General features: G+C 44.0%; 1 protein-coding gene across 3 annotated transcripts in view; it reads left to right on the top strand.

Annotated features, from left to right (window-relative positions):
* OLFM3 (olfactomedin 3) overlaps positions 1-25,987 on the top strand; it is a 177,847-nt gene that overhangs the window by 134,558 nt on the left and 17,302 nt on the right. For all 3 annotated transcript variants that reach the window (XM_081008720.1, XM_081008719.1, XM_081008721.1), the window contains exons 3-4: positions 10,240-10,395; positions 19,871-20,090. In XM_081008720.1, the coding sequence (XP_080864846.1) occupies positions 10,240-10,395; positions 19,871-20,090 (376 nt within the window). The remainder of the gene's footprint in view (positions 1-10,239; positions 10,396-19,870; positions 20,091-25,987) is intronic.

The following is a 25,987-nucleotide window of genomic DNA, read 5'->3' as shown; positions in this document are numbered from 1 at the left end:
TCAATCCTTACTGATGTGGAAAGAACTCAACCCTGGACACCACTGTTGTTTGGCTCAGATGCCTGTCTTATTGCTGATGACAGGGAGCTGTCCAGCAGATCTAAAGGATCTCTAATTGCTGAGGAGAAGTAGATGTTGCACCTGTGACTGCTAAGCACAAATTGTGCCATTTTATTACTCACTCTGCTGCCTATCCCTTTTTTTGGAGTGTTAACCTTGCTCTGGAGCATGTGGCTCTGTCTTCCTCCCTCCAAACAGTCTCCGGAATATGACGCTTCCTGCTGCTACATGGTCATTATCCCTTTGGCTCTGGGCTTCTGCACAGAGTAATTTTTTAGGGTAGATATTAGAGGGTATGGAGGTGGTGCTGAGGACTGGTCAAGGGTACACTGCCCCCCAGATTGGCAGTCAACACAAGGTAATATCACCAAGCCAACTATCTGTAAACAAACAATAAACGTCCATAAAAATGGAAAAGTAGTTTATTTCCCAACTAGTTTTTATCTTTGTTGTTGTTTCGTTTAGTCATGTCCGACTCTTCGTGACCCCATGGACCAGAGAACGCCAGGCACTCCTGTCTTCCACTGCCTCCCAGAGTTTCGTCAAATTCATGTTGGTAGCTTCTGTAACACTGTCCAACAATCTTGTCCTCTGCCATCCCCTTCTCCTTGTGCCCTCCATCTTTCCCAGCATCAGGGTCTTTTCCAGGGAGTCTTCTCTTCTCATGAGGTGGCCAAAGTATTGGAGCCTCAGCTTCAGGATCTGTCCTTCCAGTGAGCACTCAGAGCTGAGCTGATTTCCTTCAGAATGGATAGGTTTGATCTTCTTGCAGTCCATGGGACCCTCAAGAGTCTCCTCCAGCACCATAATTCAAAAACATCAATTCTTTGGCGATCAGCCTTCTTTATGGTCCAGCTCGCACTTCCATACAGTGATCCATGAAGGAGAGTTTTTATCTTAAACAATAGCAAACACAGTAAATAAAGAGTTCATCCATTTTTATGGATGTTCATTGTTTGTTTACAGATAGTTGTCTTGGTGATGTTATCTTGTGTTGATTGCAGTGGTCATTGTATCACCACCCTGTTCATTATTTTATTGTTATACCCCAGATTGGCTGCCAGCTCTGATGGGCCATCATTTCCTGGACTATTTTTTAAATTATTTTCTATTTTAAAATTTCCTGGGCTTTTGGTCTCAGGCTCAGTTGTCTATAACCAATGGCCCTAGGTGAGAGTCAGTGATACTGTCAGAGGAAGTGGTCTCTCATTCTGAGTTAGTCCTGACAGAATGAAATGTTGGGGCATGGCAGAGAGAAAAATAACCTGTAGAGGAGGCTACATATTGTATCTCTTCATGAGCCGCTGCTTCCAGGCAGCAAGAGCTCCCCACCCCTTTGCAGGCAGGTATTTTAGATGTTTCGTCAACTATGTACTTCTGTTATTATAATACTTGCTGATAAATAATAAGCCCCTTGATGTTCTTCTTGTTGTGCTGACTGACATGGTTCCTGACAGACTTACACATAAGTGCTCAGTAGTAAGTCCCAGAGTTTTCAGTGGGACTTACTCCCAGGTAAGTGAGCTTAAGGCTGCAGTCTGAATTGTCCACAATTTGCCATGTGAAAAGGTAGCAACCCTATGACCTTTCTGTAATACCTTTTTACAAGTCAAAAGTCCTTGTTTTGGTGGCTAGTGTCTACACTCAGGAAATGAGAAACCCTCGTCAATTCAGCTTAAAGAAATGCTCTTGAAATAGCCTACACGTGGGTGGCGCTGTGGGTTAAACCACAGAGCCTAGGACTTGCTGATCAGAAGGTTGGCAGTTCAAATCCCCGCAACGGGGTGAGCTCCCGTTGCTCGGTCCCTGCTCCTGCCAACCTAGCAGTTCAAAAGCACATCCAAGTGCAAGTAGATAAATAGGTACCGCTCCGGCGGGAAGGTAAACGGCGTTTCCGTGCGCTGCTCTGATTCACCAGAAGTGGCTTAGTCATGCTGGCCACATGACCTGGAAGCTGTACGCCAGCTCCCTCGGCCCATAGAGCGAGATGAGCGCCGCAACCCCAGAGTCGGTCACGACTGGACCTAATGGTCAGGGGTACCTTTACCTTTACCTTTACCTAACGTGGTAGGCTATCCCTGTTGAAGATCTGGAATCTGATATTATTGAACTGTTTCTGCAGGTTTTTTAAGGTTTCTCTTTCATACACCAAATTAATAAGATTATGGGTAGGAGTGGCAGTAAATTTATGCAGAATAAAGAGAGTGGCCTACTACCAACAAACAAACGATCGAATGAATGAATGAATGAATGAATACAGTGTTTGTTTTCATGTGATACATCAAAGCATGGAATCCTTCTCTCCACAGAGAAACCCACAACTGGCTCCAGAGATAAGGTGTGATTCAAGGCTAGTCATCAATTGTGCAGTAATCAAGTGCAGAAAAGTAGGCAAGGGATCCATATGTGTGGACCAGTTCTAAGAAATCACAACATGAGGGCAAACCAGGAGAAAGGCAATATTCCACATCAATAGGCACACATAGCCACAAGGCTTTTAAAAACAGCTGGGTTGTCGTGCTGCTGTTCCTCGAAGTTTCAGATGTTACATTGGCTCAGGCATTGTGAAATAAAAGCAAAGAATTCATGAGCACGGTGGTGGAGGGTGAGGTTATAGACTTCAGTTTTAAAATAATAAGGGAATATTTGTGTAGCTGCTCCTGTTCCGGGTTTGTTTGTTAACAAAGGGACCATGCCATTTACACTCTTGCACTAAAATGCTCTCAAGGCTTTCCGGCAATTTCGCAGCACTGATGTTTTCCATATCCGTAGCTATAAACCGCATCCTTGATAGACAACCTATTGAAGTAAAGGAGATCACTTCCAGAATAACAAAAGCATAAGATGGGGCCTTCTGAATCTACCTCACCCAGTATTTCCTGATGGTAGAGTAGCCAGTCAGACATCTCTAGGCTGCTTCTCTGGAAAGGCAGAAAGGCAACAGTGCTTCACCATTATTTGTCTCCCAGAAACTAGTTCTCAGAGCTGTTCAGCCTCTGGCCATGTAGTTTTTCTTGGCTCTGCCCTCCAGTTCAGTAAGACTCTTCTTGGTGAGTGACTTCATCTTTGTGAAATCGGAAAGACACTGCAATTTGTATATGGAGCCCAAAGAGCCTGTGCCTCCACCCCCTTTATTAAGAACTCAACAAGAAGATCCACTGAAACTCTGATATCTTTTTGCGTAATCGTCAATTCTATTTATGTTACGTATAAGGTAGCTAAATTCCTTGTCTCTTTAATATAAATGTGGAAGCAGATGGTAAAGTGAGAACTTCTTTTTTTGGTTCTTCGGTAAATTCATCCATATCTTTTTAATGCATATTATTCGAGTGTAACAAATTATATTGGTCTGTGACTGTAATCAATACAGTTTTTAAAGGATTAACTGCCCATTAGTTAAAACCTGACCTTTTCTCCATGAATTTGTCGAGTCCAGACATTAAATCAAATTGTAGTGTGTTTTGTGATTTTTACCATAAGCCCCACCCTTGCCACAGGTCTTGCTTAAAAACCCCAAAATATTCTGCACAAACTCAGACTGCTCCTGTATTTTTATGAACGTGTACAGCAGTGGCAAAAAAAAACCCAACCCTCCCCTTTTCAACAGTATATTTTGGCACTCCTCACAAAGAACATACTAGCTTGCTCTCACTCTTCATTGACTTTGCTTGCTCTCAGTGACAACATCATGTAGGCAAATCTGATTGGTTACTTAGCCATGTGACATTATTCTATTCACTGTATGATCCCAGATTGTGAGGAATCAATCATGTGACTAATCTAGGAAGTAGGCAGAAGGAACGGCCTGGGAAACAAAATGGCGCCAAAGTAGTGGCAGCAATGAGGGGAAACAGTGGGTTGTATTCAACTAAATTTTACTCAAAGTAGGCCCATTGGATTTAATGCTCCTTAAGCTCAGGGGGGTAGAATAATGACTACTACTCAGTTTTTCTGAACAATATTCAGAAAAAATACTATTCACACAATCAGTGTTTTTGGAACTATTTCTTCCCCATAGTATTTTCAGCCACAAAAGCAAATCTGAATGATATTGAGTACAGCCCTAATAAAATTATTTTAATTTAATCACATTGAGTATGCAAGGAATTTCCCTTTTATGTCGCATTGAATCTTCTTACAGATTCAGATTAACAGCAACTCTAGCAAAACAAACAGCCCTAGTTTTGTCACAGTTCTAAGGGGTGTTTTATTTGCTTGACTTGCATAGCGACAAGGATAATAAAAGTTGTGGATTTGCTATTATCACTGGCAGTTTCTCAAAAAGCGCTAAGAGCTAGATAAGTAGCAAATCTGCATTTTGATGAAATACCAGCTTTGCAGTCTTTTTAAACTAGGAGCAGAGTTACAGAAGATTAAGTAATCACAAATCCATAGCATTGTTGTCTGCATCTGTGGGAACTTCTGACCCAACCTATCCCTCAGGGCTGAGTTGGTTTACAAATTTAAAAGTTTAAAGTACGCCTTGCTGCATCAGGTCAGAGGTCCACCTATTCTAGGCTGGTCATTTAAGCAGCACCAAAAATGAGGAAATGCATTACCAAAGAAGAAGGCACCCACCTGCATACAATTTGCACATTGATTCATTGCTATAACTTAAACAGAAATAACATATACCTTACCCCAATGGAGAAGACTGTGACTGGGTGAGCTGTGTGCTTGCTCAGTCCTGCTGTCCTATGGGGCATGGGTGGTGCTATGGTCTAAACCACTGAGCCCCTTGGGCTTGCTGATCAGAAGGTCGTTGGTTCGAATCCCCGTAACAGGGTGAAGTCCTATCACTCTGGTCCCAGCTCCTGCCAACCTCACAGATCGAAAGCACACCGGTGCAAGTAGATAAATAGGTACCGCTGCAGCGGGAACATAAACAGCATTTCCATGCGCTCTGGTTTCTGCCATGGAGTTCCGTTGCACCAGAAGCAGTTAAGTCATGCTGGCCACATGACTCATAAAGCTGTCTGTGGACAAACATTGGCTCCCTCAGCCTGAAAGTGTGATGAGCACCACAACCCCATAGTCGCCTTTGACTGGACTTAACCGTCCAGGGGTCCTTTTGTGGGATGTAATCCACTGGGAGCAGTCAAGTACAAGATTACCTGTTTTGCTAGAGTGGTCATGCAGGGAATGTTAGTCCAGCCAGTCGCAACTTCCTGTTCCTCCTGACCTGGAGCATCCTTCCTTGCATGTAACTAGTAGGTGGGCGTGACCTTTCCAGACCTGGTAAAATACCAAGTCACTCAGCCATCTCCCTCTCTTCGATCTTCTTTTTCGTCCTGCCAAATTCCTGATTCACCTGGACTGGACTGCTGCAAGCCAGCAGCCCCCCAGGTTATCTCCCATATGGGGTAAACCTGTTTGTACATGTTTGTAACTTTAAACCTAAAGCTTGCCTTCAGGGATCACACTGTGCTCTGACTGTTCATGAGTAAAACTATTTTTTGTTACTTATGAATAAGACTGTTGTGTCTTTATTCTTTTAGGAGGGATCAAAGGGGTCTTACCAGGAATAATAGAACATATCTCAATCTGGGCAAGCCAGATTGAATTGTTTGTTGTCTTAAAAGTCTCGCACAAGTCCACAACCGGTTTTCTGCTGCAAAGGGGGGGGGGGGAGTGAAGAAACTTCCTAGCGCAAGTTAGGAAGCATATTAATAATCAATATATCCTCTCTTGCCACCCTCAACATTCCCACACCTTTACCTTTCTTTACCTTTACCTGCTGTCCAGCTTCTAATTGCTGGTGGCCATCTGCATCTTGTTCTAGCACTGAAAGATGCCGCTGGAAGCTCACAATCAGACTATGAAAGTATTCCAAGGTATAATGCTTTTCAATATGGAGCTTCCTCCATTTGTGAAGATGAAGCCAGGGAGTCAGTTGGCAAAGGTTGGAACTAAAGCACCATGGACAGACTTCCATGTGGGCACCATGGCTCTCCACTCTGCAGTTTATACCACAACAATTCACTCTTGAATATGATACGATAATCTTTATTGTCATTGTCCCATACAGAACAACGAAATTGAAAAAATCTACATCGGACATTCAGAAACCAACAAGCCTACTATCCCAGCTATCCCACCCTGGTTAGCCCCCTAAAAACTCTGATACCCCATAATTAAATACAATATACTCCCATAGAGACTACCTTACACTGCGTTTAAAACCAAAATTGCATTTGGATCGAAACTGTTTCTCAGGCGGCTAGTCCTAGTCTTTATAACCCTGTACCTTCTTGCAGAAGGCAGAAGCTGAAAGAGATCATTTCTGGGGTGCACACTATCCTGCACTATCTCTGCAGCTTTCTTATGACACCTGGAAACATAGATTTGATCCAAGGTGGGAAGAGTGAACCCAATCTCAAGGGGCTGGAGGAAGCTGCTTCCAGTACAGTGTGAGGAAGGCTGATTGCAAAAGGAAATGTTGAGGCATTTGTGGGTATATGTCTGGACACCAGGGCTTTCTTCTTCTTCTTCTTCTTCTTCTTCTTCTTCTTCTTCTTCTTCTTCTTCTTCTTCTTCTTTTAGTTTCTCCTTTTATTTCAGTGAGAAGGAGATCCAATGTGCAGGTTGCACTTCCAAGTACTTGCAGAAGAAAACACTAGCATAGTTCAGGGAAGGCGGGGGATGAGACACTTTGTACTTGAACAAATATCGCTGCCTCGCATCTTCCAAAGCACAGACACATCAAAAAGGAAAGTATCAGGAAAGTATAGAATTCGGGGGCTTTGAAAGGAAAATAAATATATGCACTCCAATGTATCAAGAGTCAGGGCTGAACTAACACCATGACCCCACATCAAAGACCCTGATCCCGGTGTTTCAACAAATCTGGCAGTGATTCAGAGTGGGAATGGGGAAGTACGTGATGTGGTGATGTCACACCAGCACTAAGATCACCCAGAATTTATAGGGTAGGTGGGGGTGAACTTGACACGAAATAGCTATTTATGTCAGCAGTTCTGCTCCTCAGCACAGAAGGTGGTTGCACTTCTGGTTGTCCTTTTTTTTTTTTTAGTGGTTCTAAGGCCCCTGAGGTCTGAATATTGATGGAACCACTCTCACAATACATCCTTTCAAAGGATGGTGGCAACCCCCCATCAAGGAGATGCCATACTTCTGAGAAGCCACATAATATGGTTCACAGCACCTGAAACATTAGCAGAAGCATGCTATATTTTATTCCCCCCCAACCCCCCACATTTCTGGTCTTTTCAGCCTCCCCACTTCGTTTTATTTTCTCCCCTATTGAAAATCCCATCTAGACATTTCTTTTGCACAGTATTTTGGGATTATGAATTGAGAAGTAATGAAATCAAATTTGCCAATTCCTGAACTAGAATACTTAACATTTTTGTGTCATCTGATGTATACTCTCTTTTAAAACAGTGGCAGCTGAATAGGGAAGCCTGTTTCTGTTCCATGTCATTTTCTCTCAATCATAGGTCCCTTCCATCCCATTATTTTGGATTTTTTAATGCACAAAAATGTGCTATTATTATTATTATTAGAATTTATTATGCACATCTTATGCATTTTGGTACACATTCCAGCCTTAAAATGCATGTTTTGTGTTTCAATACATTTCCCTTTAAACTATTCATTTTGTGTGCACATTTCCCCCATAAAATAGTGCATTTTTGTTTGAACCAAGACTGTGTCACAGAATTTGAAGTGTACAATCCAATTGATTCCCTAGGCTAAAGAGTTCTTGGATGAGCAAAGGCCCAGTGTCCTAATTCAATCAAGAAAGCACACTGAAAGTGATGAATTGGTCGCTGAGAGCCCTGAGTTCTTGAGTGACTTCAAATTAGCACGAGAAAACATCCATCCAAAGTCAAGTGTTGTACTCAAAAAAGAAGTCACTCTCCTCTTTGGTGCACCTGAAAATTCCCCATTCAGATGCCACCCTGTTTTATTTTGTTTTTGTATTTCTGAGGCTGTATTTGGTCCTAGACCCCTGAACTCTTTGGTCTTCATTCCTCAGTTAACCACTATAGATGATGCCCAAAGGCTGCCCAGCAAGCTCTGTGAGAACAGCAGGGGCTCTGCCTTCCCCTCCATCCTTCTGAAACCAGTCTCCTGCATTCCTCAACAACCAACATGTATCTGAAGCTCAAGGAAAGGGGAACTTTTAGCAGTTTTACAGTGGGGAAGAGGCAGGAGCTAAAACATGAAAAGCTTGGGGCACACCCAAAAGATGCGTATGACAGCAGTGGCACTCTCCTGACCACTTCTGCTTACTGGGAAGGGGAGGTTGACAGGGTGCAAACACAGTGGCAGAGGCAAGGCAATGCTCCTGCAGGTGCGTTTGCACTGTGGCAACCACTGTACTGCCTGGTGTGCAGCAATGCAACCAACTGGAGGTCAGGAGAGTGGCAGAGTCATACCACTGATGACAGCAAACAAAGTTTGCCAGGTGCTTATTTCACCAGGAGCAGAGATGGATAGTTCAGTCTATAGTGGTACCTCAGGTTACATACGCTTCAGGTTACATACGCTTCAGGTTACATACGCTTCAGGTTACAGATTCCGCTAACCCAGAAATAGTGCTTCAGGTTAAGAACAGTTTCAGGTTAAGTATGGACCTCCAGAACGAATTAAGTACTTAACCTGAGGTACCACTGTATTTTTGATCTGCGTTGCTTTCACATCTGTTCTTAAACCCATTCCATTTTGTTTCTGTATCAGCCTGGGAACTTGTAAAAAGTGCATTATTTTTGTACATGTTTTTCATGAAATATGCATTACTTTGGCATTTTACACTAAAGTGTGGCTTTTATATGCATTTTGATATGACTTCTAAGTATCAGTACCAAAGGTAACTGCATTTGGATATCCCTATCAGTCTGGAAAATGTGAGTCCAGTCGTTTTATTTAAAAATACAGACTGCATGTAATCCTCAAGCATCCCTAAGCAGGAGCTTAAGCCAATGTTAGAGAGAGAGAGAGAGAGAGAGAGAGAGAGAGAGAGAGAGAGAGATATACCATATTTTTCGCTATATAGGACGCACTTTTTCCCTTCCAAAAATTAAGGGGAAATGTGTGTGCATCCTATGGAGCGAATGCAGGCTCCTTGGCTTCAGCGATAGCAACGTGAAGCCTCCGAAGCGCAGAGGGAGCGCTCCCTCCGTGCTCCCCAAGCTTCGCCTTGCTTTCGCTGAAGCCTGGAGAGCGAGGGGGTCGGTGCGCACCGACCCCTCTCACTCTCCAGGCTTCAGGGATAGCCGCCTGAAGCCTTTGGAGTGCAGCGGGACCTCGCGCTGCGCTCTGGAGGCTTCGGGTTCCTTTTGCTGAAGCCAGGAGAGCAAGACTCTCCTGGCTTCAGCAGAGAGGGAGAGCTGCGCAGCGCCCCTTCAGCGAAGCGGGAGGAGAAATGGAAGGGGCTCCGTTTCTCCTGCCGCTTTGCTGAAGGGGCGCTGAGCAGAGAGGGGGAGATTTTTTTTTTCTTGTTCTCCCCCTCTAAAACAAGGTGCGTCCTGTGGTCGGGTGCGTCCTATAGTGCATCCTATAGAGCGAAAAATACAGTATATATTTGTGGGTGGGTGGGTGTGGTGGGTGGGTGGGTGTCTGTGTGTGTGTGTGTGTGTGTGTGTGTGTTCACAGCATTTACATCTTTTAGCCATACACTCACACCTACTTAGGTGTGCACTTTAAACTATGTCATGTATGAAGCAGCCATAAGAGACTGCTTCCATACCAGCCTGCGGTTGTTACTGATCCCCAGCACTGTCCTGAACTGACCTAAAAGCAACACACACACCTTGCTTCAGGCTACTACAGTATTTAACATATATATTTGTGCAAAAATATGCAGCTCTGCCTCAGCATCGATGTTCCTCTTTTGCTGAGTTGCCACAATATGTTCTTTTTTGCAGGCATTGTTTGATGGGGTAAAGGGACAGGTTCGAATTCTGTACCTCCACAGTCTCATTAATTTTAGAAGGGGTCGTACCTGTACAAAACGAGACTGTGTTTCCAATTCGCTGTTCTTGTGAATTTCAGAGCTCAGCAAAATGCCTAGCAAATCTGAATGCTGACACATGCCAGCGTATCATTCAGCGTTTGATATAACAGCATTTTTATGTGTGGGAACAGAAACTTAAGTATATAGATAGATAGACAGTATATTCTGAGAGCATAATTGATGTTCTTCCTTAACAGGTTCAGAATATGTCCCAGTCCATTGAAGTTTTAAACCTGCGGACTCAGAGAGATTTCCAGTACGTTTTAAGGATGGAAACACAAATGAAAGGGCTGAAGGCCAAGTTCCGGCAAATTGAAGATGACCGGAAGACACTAATGACAAAGCATTTTCAAGTATGTTTGACTTTTCTCTTCTTTTAATGATCACTTGAATGACTGCCAGAAGTGATGTGCTTGTGAGAAACAATGTGCGGCCGGCAAAGCTGTCGACTTGAAACGCTTGTCAGTAAGCCCATAATGAACCCCCTTGTTTCTGCCGCGATCATCCCTCTCGCTGCAGCGTTTTGCTGTGATGGGAAGTGACCATTAATTACTGACACAATAGTGGGGGGGGGGGGGGAATGTCACCACTGCAGAACAGAATCCTATTTTCGCGGCATCTGTGATGGGGTTCCCACCAGGCGATTTAGATGCAAAACAGCCTCTGCTTGTGATAAATGAAGCACACCCGGCAGAATTAATAAGAAAAGAGCAAGGAGCCATAGTGTCCCTTTAAACTCTGACATTCTGTACTTTCCAGGGTGGGAAAGTTTATAAGGAGAGAAGTTCATGTTGCTTTAATTCAGGCATAGGCAAACTCCGGTCCTCCAGATGTTTGGGACTACAATTCCCATCATCCCTAGCTAACAGGACCAGTGGTCAGGGATGATGGGAATTGTAGTCCCAAACATCTGGAGGACCGGAGTTTGCCTATGCCTGCTTTAATTAGTAGCACTGTGGGTTTTTCAGTTGTTGTGTCCGGGTTTGTTGTGGTTTTTTTTTTAAAAAAAGGCATGATAGGTTGTTGGCTCTTGTTAAACATGAAGTAATGTAGTTTGTTTTATTTTATTTTTGTTAATATTTTTAAGTTTTACAATGTACCAGCAACAAAAGTTCCAAATAATAACATGACAACAGGTTGAAAACTGCATAAGGCTGCATGTCGTCCCTGTGCTTGTTATTCCAAGCATCTAGAAGAACTCCTATTTCTCCATCAATTTATCGGGTTGAGTTATTTGTAACTGCCTTTAGTCAGTTAGTTTAATCATCGTCACAATAGACCAGATATTTTCAATCCATTCAAAAACAGGAAGAATTGAGCGCCTCTTTTTCTATTTTTTCCACAGTCACTACCTTTGCAGCAGCAACATAATTGGGATGGTTCCTTACATAATTATCCTCGTCTGATTTTTTTAATCCAATTTTTTCCTGGAAGTGGAACCAACTGCCTTTTTTTCCCTCCCTCCCCCTTCCTTAATCAGAATTTTATTTTGAGACAAAGTTAAAAATACAAGCAAGGAAAGGAACTTGCAGTGGAACAAGATCAGTTAAGAAAAAAACAAACTTACTGATAATCATCAATCCTTTGATTATTATGCATGTTGAACAACTAGCTCACTGACTATGCTATATGTAGAATGTACATTGTAGCCAGACACTTGTATTTGGCTGGAATTTGATCACACTTTTGAATGGCTTCCACATAGGAAATAAATGAACACCCCCATGCCACAATACATAATGAGGATTCCTTGATTGCTGCACTTGCGGATTATGTACATAACTGTACAGCTGGGGCTTGAGGGGAGCCTCCAGAGCAGGTCTGGGGGCTCGTAGACAGAGGAAATTGAAGTCCTGTTACACCAGCAAAGCCGCTCTGGCGCAACACTGGATACAAACAGGGCCGTCTTTACCAGAGGGTGCAAGGGGAGTGGGGCACCCAGGCGCTGAATTCTGGGGGGCGCCAGCCACAAGAAGCTGAAGCTCTTAACAATCTACCTGTTATGAAATAATAAATAATTTCGATCAAGCTAGGAAAACAAAATACATATATACCTAGGTGTCAGGGGTTCAGGGACAGAGGCACAGGGTAGGCAGGAGATGGAGAGCGATGGGGATGAATCCCAGGACAGTGAGGAAGAGGATGACAATGACTCAAGAGATTCCATGAGTCTTTCCAGCGAATCAGAGGATTCCCAGAAGGGGGCGCCGGTGGTCAAGGCCAGGGGAGCCCCAGGGGGGACGTGTCAGGAGCAGGGGGCCAGTGGGGGATCCCAAAGTGGCAGCTGGGCGTCAGGACCAGCCTCCCCGCCAGAGTGCAGCGAAGGGGGTGGAGGTTTCAGTGTATCAGGGGAAGCGGCTCCGGCAGCAGAGAAAGGAGGGAGGTCGGAGCAAGCCACCCTCCCGGAAGGGGAGGGGAGTAGTGAAGGGAGTAGTGTAGCTGTTAAAAGGAAGGTTAGAGGTTGGGCGCGCGCGCCAAGTTCAAATGTAGAGGCGCGCGGAAGTACAGGGAGCCCGGAGGAGGGGCCAGGTCCCAAAGCCCGCAGGAGGGGGCAAGAGCAGTCTGATTCCGCGTCAGAGGAATCCAGGAGGGGCGAAACCCCAGCGGGCAGAAAGACCCTGCGGAAAAGGAAAGAGAGAAAGAGGTGGAGCAGCGCAAGCCTCTTAAACTGGTGCAGGGGAGGGACGGATTCAGAGGGGACTTCAGCGGTCTAAGCCTAGCAGACGTAGGGCTGCGCGCCTCGGATGTGAAGCAAACAATGAACTGCAACAAACACTTTTGTATATAAGAAGAGATAGGCGTTGGTCTTTTGTGAGCTGAGACTTGAGGTAGCCTTGACACTAGGTATTACCAAAATGTATACCTACTGTTTCACTAAAGGACTTTCAACTTTGTGCGTTCATTTACCAAAGATGCGCCGCACCAGCGGCAGCGCTTGTCATTCACAATGAACTGTGCCATGCACACGAAATTAACTCTTACATCAAAATATTATGTTACGTATCGTGTTGAGCTGCTATGCGGCAGCAGGGTCAATGGCACCTTTGACACGACTGATGTTACTCCTAAGTAGGTGCATAAACAATACTTACAAGTTTAAGTGTGGTGGTGTTGTGTATAAATAACTGAGCAAATAAAAAAGTTTGTTTCTTTTTCCTCCCTTCTTTTGTAAACAAGAGATAAGGCATAAGCATGGTGTCTGACATAAGCATAATAAAAGTTAATTTGGGGGCGCTGGGCAGATCTTTGCACCCTGGCAGCACATATGCTAAAGACAGCGCTGAATACAAACCATTATGATTGCTTTGGAGACTTCCAATTACATACTACACACAACTTTGTCACTATATACAATTGCTGAAGAAGATAATTCTGCAGAATGAAAGATCTTTACATTTCAAATCCATTTTTCCCCCTGACATTTGTACGGAGTGCTGCTATCTGTATCTGTCTTCTCTCTCTCCCTTGTCTAGTTTACATGCATGTGCACAGTGGAAAAGACACCACAACCCTCTGCAAAAAAGTGTTTTGATATGCTTGTTATTTGTGATTGCACCTTTCGATTCTTTTTGTGTGGTGTTCTAATGTAGAGGAATGAAAGCAAGCAATAAGTAACAATCCAAGCTTGCTTCTGATTTCTTTTTGGAAGAGTTAAAACAAACAAACAGCAATGCAACTGTGCACTTTGCCAAGGCAGGGGAGTCAGAGAAGCTACAAATGAACCAAAGAAATGGAAAACTAGGACAAACTGCACATGCTCCAGTTCTGAAATCTAGACTGGAACCAATTTTAGAGATTATACAGGTTTCACCAGAACAGAGTGAGGTTATAGGTCACTAGAGGAGACAACTAGCTCATCCCTAACCAGGGCCATTAGACCCCAACTCCTTTCTCACTGCACCAATATGGTAACTTGGCAGAAGAGGGATCTTCTGGCCTACTCTCTGCAATGCATTGTGCCAGTACTGCAGAGGGCCATAAAAGAGATCAAATGACACAACGGAGCCAATAGCATTTTACATGGCTCTACAATGAGTCTGGCTCCTGCTCAGTCAGAGCAACTTGACTTTCCAACAAAAGCCAAGTTGCCGTTCTCCCAGCTTCTCTGTCTCTTAGCTGCCCTGCTCAACAGTGTGTTGCATTACCAGTTTGTCGGCTCCCCATTCTGTCAACAAGTCAACTCACCTTTCTTCTAGACTCCTCTGGCTGCCTTGCTTCACCTCTTCTCACCCGCCTGCTCTGACAGGTAGCTTTCAGAAATGCTCCCCACTATCTAACCAATGGACGAGAGCAATTCAAAAACAAAACCAGGTTGTCTCGGTTGGAGAAACACTCCCTTTAAGATGTTCTTTTCCTGCCCAAGAAAGGTTCAGAATGGTGTAACTACAGGATATGTCCATAGCCGTACAAGACTCAACGACGATTCCTGTCATCATTGGCAATAATGGGAAGCTTGTATTGTGCCATTCAAGTATTTTGTATTGTCATTACACTTTTCGTGGCCCTAGCGTTAAGGTCAGCATCCAGCAGTTCCAATGAGAGCTGTCAAGGGCAACATCATGTTCTGAACACTGTAACCTTTTAAAAGACCCGATATTTGGATTGGCTGGACCTTCAGCTTTGATTGGGTCCTTTGACTGGCATTTTAAAAGGAGTGCAAAGCAATCATATTACTCAGTAATTTTAAAAGGTCAGACTAACAGGCCGTGCTTCTTTCTTTTGGAAGAGCAATCTGTGAGATTGCTCAGTGCACTTCATGCTTAAACTGGGGACTGAGCACAATGGTACAGGTCAGGCTTTGTATGCACAATGACCAAAGTGCAATTTATATGCTTCCTAGTTGTGTTAGAATGCAATGAACACATTTCTTATCTGTAACCAATATGGCCCACTTTTGAAAACTTGTAAAATAGAGGTTCAGTTTTCCTTTTACTGGCATATGCTTGATCAGACATCTTAAGCAACTGAATTAGCTCAAACAAATTTCAATCAAGAGGTGGGTTGTTTTTTTATAAAAAGCCTATTTCACTTGTGGAGAAAAAGAAGCAATCTGTCGCCCTGTGGATATCATAGTCACATTACGGTGTTTTTATCTCGTTCACATTCTGAAAAGGCTGATCTGCCTCTTAGAGTGTGTGCAGGAAATGGGAGGATCTTTTAGAAAATGCATTTCTACCCATTGATTATTACAGACAATCTGAGCACTCATGTGTTCCCTACTTATGAAGCTTTCCCTGCTAAGTGATGTCAGCTTTGCCATTGAGTCTGTGCATCCAACTGAGAATTGCAGTTCCTGAACTAGTGCCTGGAGAGCAGAATCGAGTACACTGGGTAGACATTCCTCATCTGTAGGGATGCCCACAAAAGTTAAAGGTAAAGGTAAAGGGACCCCTGACCATTAGGTCCAGTTGTGACCGACTCTGGGGTTGCGGCGCTCATCTCACTTTACTGGCCGAGGGAGCCGGCGTACAGCTTCTGGGTCATGTGGCAAGCATGAAACGCCGTTTACCTTCCCGCCGGAGCGGTACCTATTTATCTACTTGCACTTTGATGTGCTTTTGAACTGCTAGGTTGGCAGGAGCAGGGACCGAGCAACGGGAGCTCACCCCGTCACTAGGATTTGAACCACCGACCTTCTGATCAACAAGTCCTAGGCTCTGTGGTTTAACCCACAGCGCCACCCGCGTCCACGAAAGTTATTAGCGCCATGAAAGTTCTTAGCTGCAAAAAAAAAAAAAAACAACCCAACACCAACCTGCTATGAGCTGACAGCAGAGGGATGAAGAGTGCTGCCCCTTCTTCAGTAGCCTGCTGAATGCAGATATTTTCATTTCTTCTGGCAGCCTACATGGTTCTGTTTGGGGCACAAAGGAGGGAGAGATTGCCCCATTCCTCCTTTGCCAGCCCACTCGCTCAACTGCACAGGATCCTATTCGCTTGGCTTTGGCTACTACCAGGATTAAATACAAGGCTGCATTTGGATCATTTTGGATCCTTTGTAAAAAAAATTCTCAGGCATAAAAGTGTACCAGTCCATTTGGTTCCTTTTCTTTTCTTTTCTTGAAAAAATACAATCTTCAGATCTTAAACCACAGCCTTCATGCTCATCTAACTGCAGGCAATAAGTACCACTTTGGCCCAGGTGCCAAATCATGGCTTGGTGCAAATAAGCAAACATGCAGCTTCCCAGAGCAAAATTCACAGCCACAGCACTCCTCCCGAGTCTGATTGCTGCCATACTATGCTGTAAAAGACCCTGGACCAGAGTTATTGTTGTTTGGTCGTTTAATCGTGTCCGACTCTTCGTGACCCCATGGACCAGAGCACGCCAGGCAGGGGTGCCTGGCGTGCTCTGGACCAGAGTACCTATCTGCATGTACACAAATGTTTAAAGATGAGCGTTCATGCATATGTTAAGAGGATTATAAATTGAGCAGTTAGTGTGCATATCAGCCAGCCATTGTAAACATTCACCGGACTTCATGGAGAATCCTTCCAAGACATGGGTAGGCAACCTAAGGCCTGGGGGCCAGATCCGGCCCAATCACCTTCTAAATCCAGCCCGCAGACAGTCCGGGAATCAGCGTGTTTTTACATGAGTAGAATGTGTCCTTTTATTTAAAATGGGTCTCTAGGTTATTTGTGGAGCCTGCCTGATGTTTTTACATGAGTAGAATGTGTGCTTTTATTTGTGGGGCATAGGAATTTGTGGGGTTATTTATGGGGCATAGGAATTCGTTCATATATTTTTTCAAAATAGTTCAACATCCCACAAGGTCTGAGGGACAGTGGACTGGTCCCCTGCTGAAAAATTTTGCTGACCCCTGTTCCAAGAGGCCAGGTGAATTATGCACAATGGCTGGTTGTTACGCACATGAACTGCCCATCTTATGTCTCCCTTGACATATATATTGTTCAAGTTTGTTAAAGGAAGAACAACCGTGAACAAATTAAGCCCATTTGCCTCATAGAGAGCTAGTGTGGTGTAGTGGTTAAGAGCGGTAGTCTCGTAATCTGGGGAACCGGGTTTGAGTCTCCGCTCCTCCACATGCAGCTGCTGGGTGACCTTGGGCCAGTCGCACTTCTTTGAAGTCTCTCAGCCCCACTCATCTCACAGAGTGTTTGTTGTGGGGGAGGAAGGGAAAGGAGAATGTTAGCCGCTTTGAGACTCCTTAAAGGGAGTGAAAGGCGGGATATCAAATCCAAACTCTTCTTCTTCTTCTTCATAGAGTAAGGGACTCCTGTAAGTTGCTTCAGGAAATGGAGTCTGCGGTCTATCATAGAATCATAGAGTTGGAAGAGACCACAAGGGCCATCGAGTCCAACCCCCTGCCAAGCAGGAAACACCATCAGAGCACTCCTGACATATGGTTGTTTCCTTCTATAGTTCTTTCCTTTTGCCCATATCGAAACCACTATTGAAACGAAGCCCAACAATGTACATAGTCATGTCACTGTGTTCATAAATTAAGATCTCTGGAACAGAAAGAGGATTTAATGTCCCATTTGTGAAGGTCTGTGTGAGTTTATGGTTCTGTGTCTAACAAAACACTCCCTCGATTCATCCTTTCCGAGCGGATATCATTTCAAGATTTCTGGGCATCAACAAAAAGTGGAATTTTCCTCATGAGTATACCATTATATAAGAGAACTGCAAAGGGGGCTCTAGTTACTCTAATGCATTTATGGTAATAACATTTCCGCATGTAATTTAAAAATGCAATTTACATCTATTTAAATTAGCTATATGTAAAACATGCCTTTTGACATTGCCTGTGGATTTTTACCCCACCTCATCACCGGAATTAATATTTCCGAGGTGATATCCCCCCTGCATAAAAAAATTCATTAAATTGAAATGGTTGATACAATTAATTTAAATGTACTTTTGTCGAAACACTGGAACCACTATCATCATTATTATGCAACATGGTACAGTGCTAACAAAAACACCTCAAGGGATAAACCTATTCACTGAGCTGAAGACTGATTTTACGATATCAGCTCATTTCTCTCAACATCATGAGGGCATTTCTCAACCATCATAGGCAAAGCTTTCTTATTAGAACCACTTTAGTAATGTATCATGAAATGTAGCGATTCTCTTTATTCCAAATGAGCAAATGCCAAAACCCAATGCAGGCAGGCAGGCAATGATTTCTGCTGGAGTCAGTGGAACCAAGTCATGTCCTATCCAGATTATCCTTTTTTGTGAGCTTGCTTGCTCAGTGGTTGCTGCAAACCAAGATTCACTTCGAGTAAAATCATTGAAATTAATAGACCTAAGGTAAAGGGTAAAGGGACCCCTGACCATTAGGTCCAGTCACGGACGACTCTGGGGTTGCGGCGTTCATCTCACTTTATTGGCCAAGGGAGCCGGCGTACAGTTTCCAGGTCATGTGGCCAGCATGACTAAGCCGCTTCTGGTGAACCAGAGCAGCGCACGGAAATGCCGTTTACCTTCCCGCCGGAGCGGTACCTATTTATCTACTTGCACTTTAACGTGCTTTCAAACTGCTAGGTTGGCAGGAGCAAGGACCAAGCAACTGGAGCTCACCCCGTCGCAGGGATTCGAACCACCGACCTTCTGATCACCAAGCCCTAGGCTCTGTGATTTAACCCACAACGCCACCCGCATCCCTAGACCTAAGTTAGTTGTGTTCATTAATTTCAATGGGTCTCATCTGAGGAGGACTGGCATTGGATACAACCCCAATATTATTGTTCGCTTAGGACCCACCTACCATTTTTATAATTCCGTGTTATCTTTCCATTCTTCTGCATTTGCCTCCTATGCAGATGAACTGGCCAGTCCATTTTTGTTGTTGCAGATTTAGAAGCTGAGACCTTTTCTTAATGGATTGGAGAAGGGGTGTATGTGTTTCCAAATCACCTTTCAAAACCAGGTGATAGGCAAAATGATTGATGGAACTCGTTTAACGCAAGGTTAAAGTATTGACCAAAGTAGTACAGTGGGCTAAGGAAACAGTTTTGGAATCAGTTTGGGGTCTGGGGAGGCCTGTACTTAACAGAAATCTAGAAGAAACAAACTATCTGTGGGTGAAGAATCCAAATGTTTTAGCATAAAGGTCAAACCACACACTTGGGTGTAATCAAAAGCCTTTCCTCTGGGAAACTGCTTTGTGAGGAGTTTTAGAGGAATAATCATTTTATTGATACATGTCTTGATTGGCCAAATGGCAGGTATAGCCAGTTTTGTACATGGTTAAAATATTGGCAAAAGAATCAGTCAGGTAGGAGGGGTTGTTTATCAACACACCAGCCTAGATTCAGGGGTCTTCATGTGGATAAGGATGTCACCTTTGACAGTGTTGAACACTTACTGAAGTGCCCAGGATGCTCTTAGTGGATGAGGCAGTTCTGTACAGATCAACCAATCGCCTCTTCTAAATAGAAAAATCAAATCAATTCACTAGCTTTCTCACACACCACGATGATAATAGTGGAATGCATGTATATAGCTAAGCGTTCTGTCATTATTTGGACTAAATGGATGTATGTTTCTGATCAAACTAGCTTTAAAAATAATATTCCTGTTCTTCTTATTCTATACTGGGAAAGGTTTGATTTAAAAGAAAATGGTTTCTCTTTAAGAACATTATTTAAGAACATACAATTTATCCAAAGCTTTAAAGCCATTCATCTCGGGGCTTCTAAACCTCTCGTGGGACACTAATTTTGATACTACGATCAATAGGAATTTCAGGCATAGATTTGATAAGAAGCATAAAAGAATTTTATTAAAGAGCTTAGAGGACGTAACATTTTTAGACTTCCCTAATGCACACTTCACTGCTTTTTTCGCAGGAGCTGAAAGAAAAGATGGATGAGCTCCTGCCACTGATACCAGTCCTGGAACAGTACAAAACTGATGCTAAGTTAATCACCCAGTTCAAAGAGGAAATTAGAAATCTGTCTTCAGTCCTCACCGGGATCCAGGAGGAAATTGGTGCCTATGATTATGAGGAACTCCACCAGCGAGTGCTCAGTTTGGAAACCAGGCTTCGAGACTGCATGAAAAAGCTTAGTAAGTTCACAATTTCATGGCCCATTTTGTCCCGCTGCATGTGGGTTTGAATGCGGTTTCAAGCCATCTGGAATTGCAGAGTTGTAATCTGGCACATCGGGTGAGGGGCACAGGTTGGCATCCTGCTGCACACTCCTGTGGCAATAGATGAACATGGCCTCTGATCACAGTGCTTTCCCACAGGCTAGGAGTGGGAAGGGCATGGAGCTCAGCTCGGGAAAAGCAATAGTCTTATAGTCCAATTTCCTTTGCTTTGTAGCTTATCTTTGGCATTTTTATTTTTCGTTTACTTTCTAAGAGGGAATCAGATGCTAAAATGTACTTTGACTCAATAGATCCCCTTGCAAAATCCAAGGGTCTCGGCTCTTCCTCTTTCAGCCAAAGACAATTTTTCATGTAAATATACGTACTCGGAACACCACCTGCTTGGTGGGTAAGCACAATTTCAAATAGTAATGGCCCATCTATACACCTCTGTTTTATTGCATGTGCATGCAGCAAAATCCCACTGACACATTAATCATGCATTTGAAATACTTTATTGTCACTTGTACAACTTGTATACAGTGAGATTACACGAACACCCCCCACTCAGCTCTCTTAGTCTTAATTCCCCTCGTTTACTGACGCACACCCACCAAACCTAAAAGTCACTTGCCCTGTTGTTATCTTTTGATTCAGCAGCCTAACAGCCGATGAATAGAAGCTGTTCTTTACCCTGTTGGTGTTTCTATATCTTCTGCCTGAGGGCAGGAGATCAAGAAAGTGCTGGCCAGGGTGTGAATCATCCCTGAGAATTTTCCTCACGCTCCTGAGGCAACGTTCTTCCGCTATTTCATCCAGTGGATTCACGGGACAGCCCATAATATCTTGTGCTGTATTCACCACCCTCTGTAGGCACTTCCTATCCATTGATGTCAAACCAGCATACCACACCATGATGCGGTATGAAAGGATACTTTCTACTGTGGACCGGTAGAAGGAGATAATCAAATGTTGATTGACATTGTTCTTTCGCAATACTCTGAGGAGATGGAGTAGAATTGTAGAGTTGAATTGATGTAGAGTTGGGAGGGACCACGAGGGTCATCTAGTCCAACCCCCGGCAATGCTGGAATCTTTTGCCCAACATGGGGCTCAAACCCATAACCCTGAGATTAAGAGTCTCATGCTCTACCGCTATGCAATGCTCTCTTTTGAAGTGGGAATATACAGGACTGCTCACGTATCAGTCCACTCTATCAGCTGTTCCTCAATACTTCCCCTTTGTTCCCATCAGCTCTAGTCCCACATTTTATCCCCCAAGTGCAAATTATTTGCTCTCTGATGCCAAGCTTTCATACATTTTTACATTTTCGGTTTTTGTGTCCAGATTGCTGTGGGAAACTATTGCTCGTTTACACACACAAATGCACTGGAAAAGGTAGTTCATCCATCTTCAATTCTAACACAGTAAGACTTCTGTGCCTGTGAAATGATTTAGCTTCTTAGGAGGTGAAAGCTGAATGCTGAAGTGTGGGACACAGCAGTTCCACTTATAGGCGCATCTTTTAATGTCTGAACCTTCATCAAAATGGCTTAAATCCAGGTATTTCTAGATTCTGATTTGTGGCTTAGTTTCTGTTTCCTTCACTTTCATTTACAGTGGTACCTTGCTTTACAACCATAATCCGTTCCGGAGGTCCGTTCGTAAACCAAAACAGGTTGTAACCCAAGGCGCGCTTTCGCAAAAAAAAAAAATTGTTCGTAATCCAAAAAGAAATGGGTTCTAATCCAAAAAAAGTTCACAAACCGGGACACGCACTTCCGGGTTTGACGTGTTTGTAATCCAAAACATATGCAAACCAGACTGTTTGCAAACCAAGGTACCACTGTATTTAAGGAATCGATATGCCAAATTTCCACGATGTAAAACTACGACACCCTTATGTACTAGGGTAGTTCTGTTAAATTCAACAGGATTGCTCCTGAAAATAGGCTGGAAGTTATGGCTCTAACCCCAAACACATTTTTCTTGTAAATCTCACTGATTCCTGTGGAACTTAATTGCAAGTAAGCATCGTCTTGGGACTGCTGCCTGAGCAGTCTCCATGTCTGCCACTTCTCTTATGTAAAGGCTCACCCCTTATTTCAGCCTGGCTGGGGCTGGTAGGAGTTATAGCCCCAAACAAGGGTTGGTGAAGTCTGCCTTGTTTCCTAAAAGGGGGCCTCTCTCCCATTCATGCAAGCACTCCATTGCATCATATTGATCAGTCCTATCCAAGATAAAAGGCAGCATGAATTTTAAAGTTCGGTGAACTTAGTAAGTTAATGAAAGGGGGGAAGGAAGATCACTTGAACTAACTTCACAAGAACTGCAAGTGCATAAGAATTAACTTACAAAGTTTCTGAAGAAGAACATTCACCCTTCATTTCTGTCAACCGTGCATCTTTAGAAAGAGCCCAATTAGCTGAAAGAAAATAATTAGTCAAAGATGGGGAATAGCAGGATTATCCACATCACTGTCTTCTAGATTGTGTCACTCTCCTACCAAGTGGAATCTGCTGCGGTAAACTGCGTAGTAACTGAAAAACTGTATAGATATTTCTCAATATCATGAATCCTAGAGGATCCTGGAGGCAAATGAACTGAGTCTGAGGTAAAAGATGATCTCTAGATTGAGTTATCCTTTCAATAATTCATTCTCAGAGTCTTCCTTTGAAACTAGAAATAACACAGTGAAAGAGAGAAGGCAAAAAACAACAACACATGAACAGAAAGGAATTGTCTAGTGGAAATCTAACCAGCATGCAAGTGATCAGAGTGCTAGACTAAGGACTGATCAAATCCTGACTCAGCCAGGAAGCTCACTGGCTGACCTTGGGCCAGTCAACGCCTCTCAAGGAGGTGAGAGGGGAGGTTGTTGTTTTCTCGTTTCTGTTTTATCTTGTATTTTCATCTTGTGAACCGGCCTGAGATCTTTTCATGAAGGGTGGTATATAAATCTTATAGATGAAGATGATGATGATAACCACCTACCTCACAGAGCTGTGAGGATAAAATGGGGAAAGGGATGACCTGGAAGAAAAGTAAGATATAAATATACAGTGGTACCTCTACTTACGTTCACCTCTGGTTACGTATCCTTCGGAATACATGCACGGCAAACCCAGAAGTATTTTTCCAGGTTTTGCCCTTGCGCGCATGCGCAGAAGCGCTCTACGCGCTGTGCACATGCACAGAAGCAACACCTCTGGATAAGCAAACCTCAGGATCCGACCGGTGCTCCGGAATGGATCCTGTGCGCAACCGGAGGTACCACTGTAATCATAAGTAATACCTCTTTAGGGCTTCTGCTCCATTTTGGTGCTTGCCTGAATGCATGAAGTGGGAAGAGGACAGGTGTGAATATGCAAGCCTCACTTCCAACACCGAATACGCCAGCTCCATTTCAGATTTGTCTGCATCAACAGGGAAGGCCTGGAGCAGAGTTGGTCGATTGTGTTTGAGTAAGGTAAAGGGACCCCTGACCATTAGGTCCAGTCGTGGCCGACTCTGAGGTTGCGGCGCTCATCTCGCTTTCTTGGCCGAGGGAGCTGGCGTTTGTCCACAGACAGCTTCCGGGTCATGTGGCCAGCATGACTAAGCCGCTTGTGGCGAACCAGAGCAGCACACGGAAACCCCCGTTTACCTTCCCGTCGGAGCGGTACCCATTTATCTAGTTGCACTTTGACGTGCTTTCGAACTGCTAGGTTGGCAGGAGCAGGGACCGAACAATGGGAGCTCACCCCGTCACTGGGATTCGAACTGCCAACCTTCTGATCGGCAAGTCCTAGGCTCTGTGGTTTAACCCACAGCGCCACCCACGTGTAAATGCACATAAAAACCTCATCATGAATGGGGACTCCGTCAGAACAGGAAGATATGAAGTGCAGCTAGTACTTGAATGCTTGCTCCTGCCCCATTTTTAAACTCAGCACCAAATGCAAACCCCCCCCCCCCAGTATCAGCTGCATTTAGGATCTCCCAGTCAGACCTAGCATGTTCTTACAGTGTTCTCGAGCGCCATCCATCTCTGGCACAAGGGGGTATTGCTTTCGGCACTGAATTCAGCATCAAAAGCAAGCTCCACTTTTGCCAAGGAAAGCAGCACAACCATACAGCTGCTTTTTCCTTTGAAGTGTAATCACCTGACATCATATTACGTCAGGTGAGCCCCACCCCACCTGTCAAATATGCCCACAGAGGGTGGACCAGCTTTTTCTCTGCTGCAAGATGTGGGGCTCAGCTCTTGTTTCCAATTAAAGTCTGACCATCTCTGCTCTTGTAGAAAATGTACCGGGCAGATGGCTTTTACAGCCCACACTGCTCTTCCTCAAAACTATAGCTGCACATCCCGAATTATGTCCCTAATAGACACAGGCAGCAAAGGCATTTGTCTTCCTGACAGTCCTTTGCTACCAAAACATTGGTATGAGTTGCATATTAGTGATGTTAAAGGAGTCCCTTTCAGCTAGCAGGAGAGTCAGAAGAAAGCCGACCTGTTACTAATGCATTCAGAATTGCTAATATTTGCCGTTCATTTCAGAGGTGACAGAAGGGCATAGCAGGGGAGGATTCCTTCATTTCCTCTACTGCCTTCACCCCTGCTAGCATGGCAGCCTTGTGCAGCTTTTAAAAATGATCTCTTTCTATCTGTTTCCCAGAGGAATTGTGTTAGCAACAGCAACAGTAGTATTACTTTACAACTAAATATCTCTCTAGAAGTACCTCAGCAGAGGTACCTCAGCAACATTCACTCTGGTGGGACCCTTCCTCTTTCAGTGAGACTTGGGCTTACCTGCCTGTGGTGGCCATCCTTGAAATTCCCCGCAAAGCCCTAAAGTGAAGCTCAGTCAGGGATATTGTGGGAAATTAACGGCATGGCTAGATCCAGCCCCCAGGTGCTGCTCAGAGTTCGAAGCTTGGGGGAAAGTTAAGAGGGCCTAGGGCAGGTACAGTGGTACCTTGGTTCTCAAACACCTTGGTACTCAAAGAACTTGGAACCCAAACACTGCAAACCCGGAAGTAAGTATTCTGGTTTGCAAACGTTTTTCGGAAGCCGAACGTGCTCTGTTTTGAGTGTTACGCTGAGGTCTGTCTGTTCTTTTGCCATTTATTTTGTGGTTTTGTTTTTGCGGCTCTTTTTGTTTTGTTTTTGTGACTGTGTGGAACCCAGTTCAGCTACTGATTGATTGTTTGTGTGTGTGACTGCAGTACATTGTTTATTGTTTTCATTTTATGGATCGGTGGTCTCGTTAGAGAGTAAAATTCATGTTTAATTGCTGTTTTAGGAGTTGTTTTTAAAAGTCTGGAACGGATTCTCCATTTTGCATTACTTTCTATGGGAAATCACACCTTGGTTTTGGAAAGCTTTGGTTTTGGAACGGACTTCCAGAACGGATTAAGTTTGAGAACCAATGTACCACTGTATTAAATATCTTCAAATATTCCAAGGGCTGTCGCATGGAAGAGGGTACAAGCTTGTTTTCTCCTGCTCTGGAGGGTTGGACTTGAACCAGTGTTACAAGAAAGGAGATTCTGACTAAACATGAGGGGGGGGGAATTCTGACAGTAGCAGCTGTTTGACAGTGAAACAGTCTCCCTTGGGAGGTTGTAGTCTCTCCTTCCTTGTAGGTTTTTAAGCAGAGGTTGGGTGGTCATCTGTCATGGATGCTTTAGTCGAGATTCCTGCATTACAGGGGGTTGGACTAGATGACCCCTGGGGTCCCTTCCAACTCTTCTTAGTAGTGGGACCCACGACAGTGCTGGTGCCCTGGCATCTGCCCATGTATGCCAGATGCCAATGAGTTCATGGCTGAGGTACAATTTCAAGCCCCAATAATTCACAGCTCATGTTTGACCACTCTGGTATAAT

This window comes from Podarcis pityusensis, assembly GCF_964106645.2.
Source record: "Podarcis pityusensis genome assembly, chromosome: 6".
Lineage (NCBI taxonomy): Eukaryota > Metazoa > Chordata > Lepidosauria > Squamata > Lacertidae > Podarcis > Podarcis pityusensis.
The sequence above is the reverse complement of the archived record's forward strand: the minus strand, read 5'-3'. Positions and strand labels throughout refer to the sequence as shown.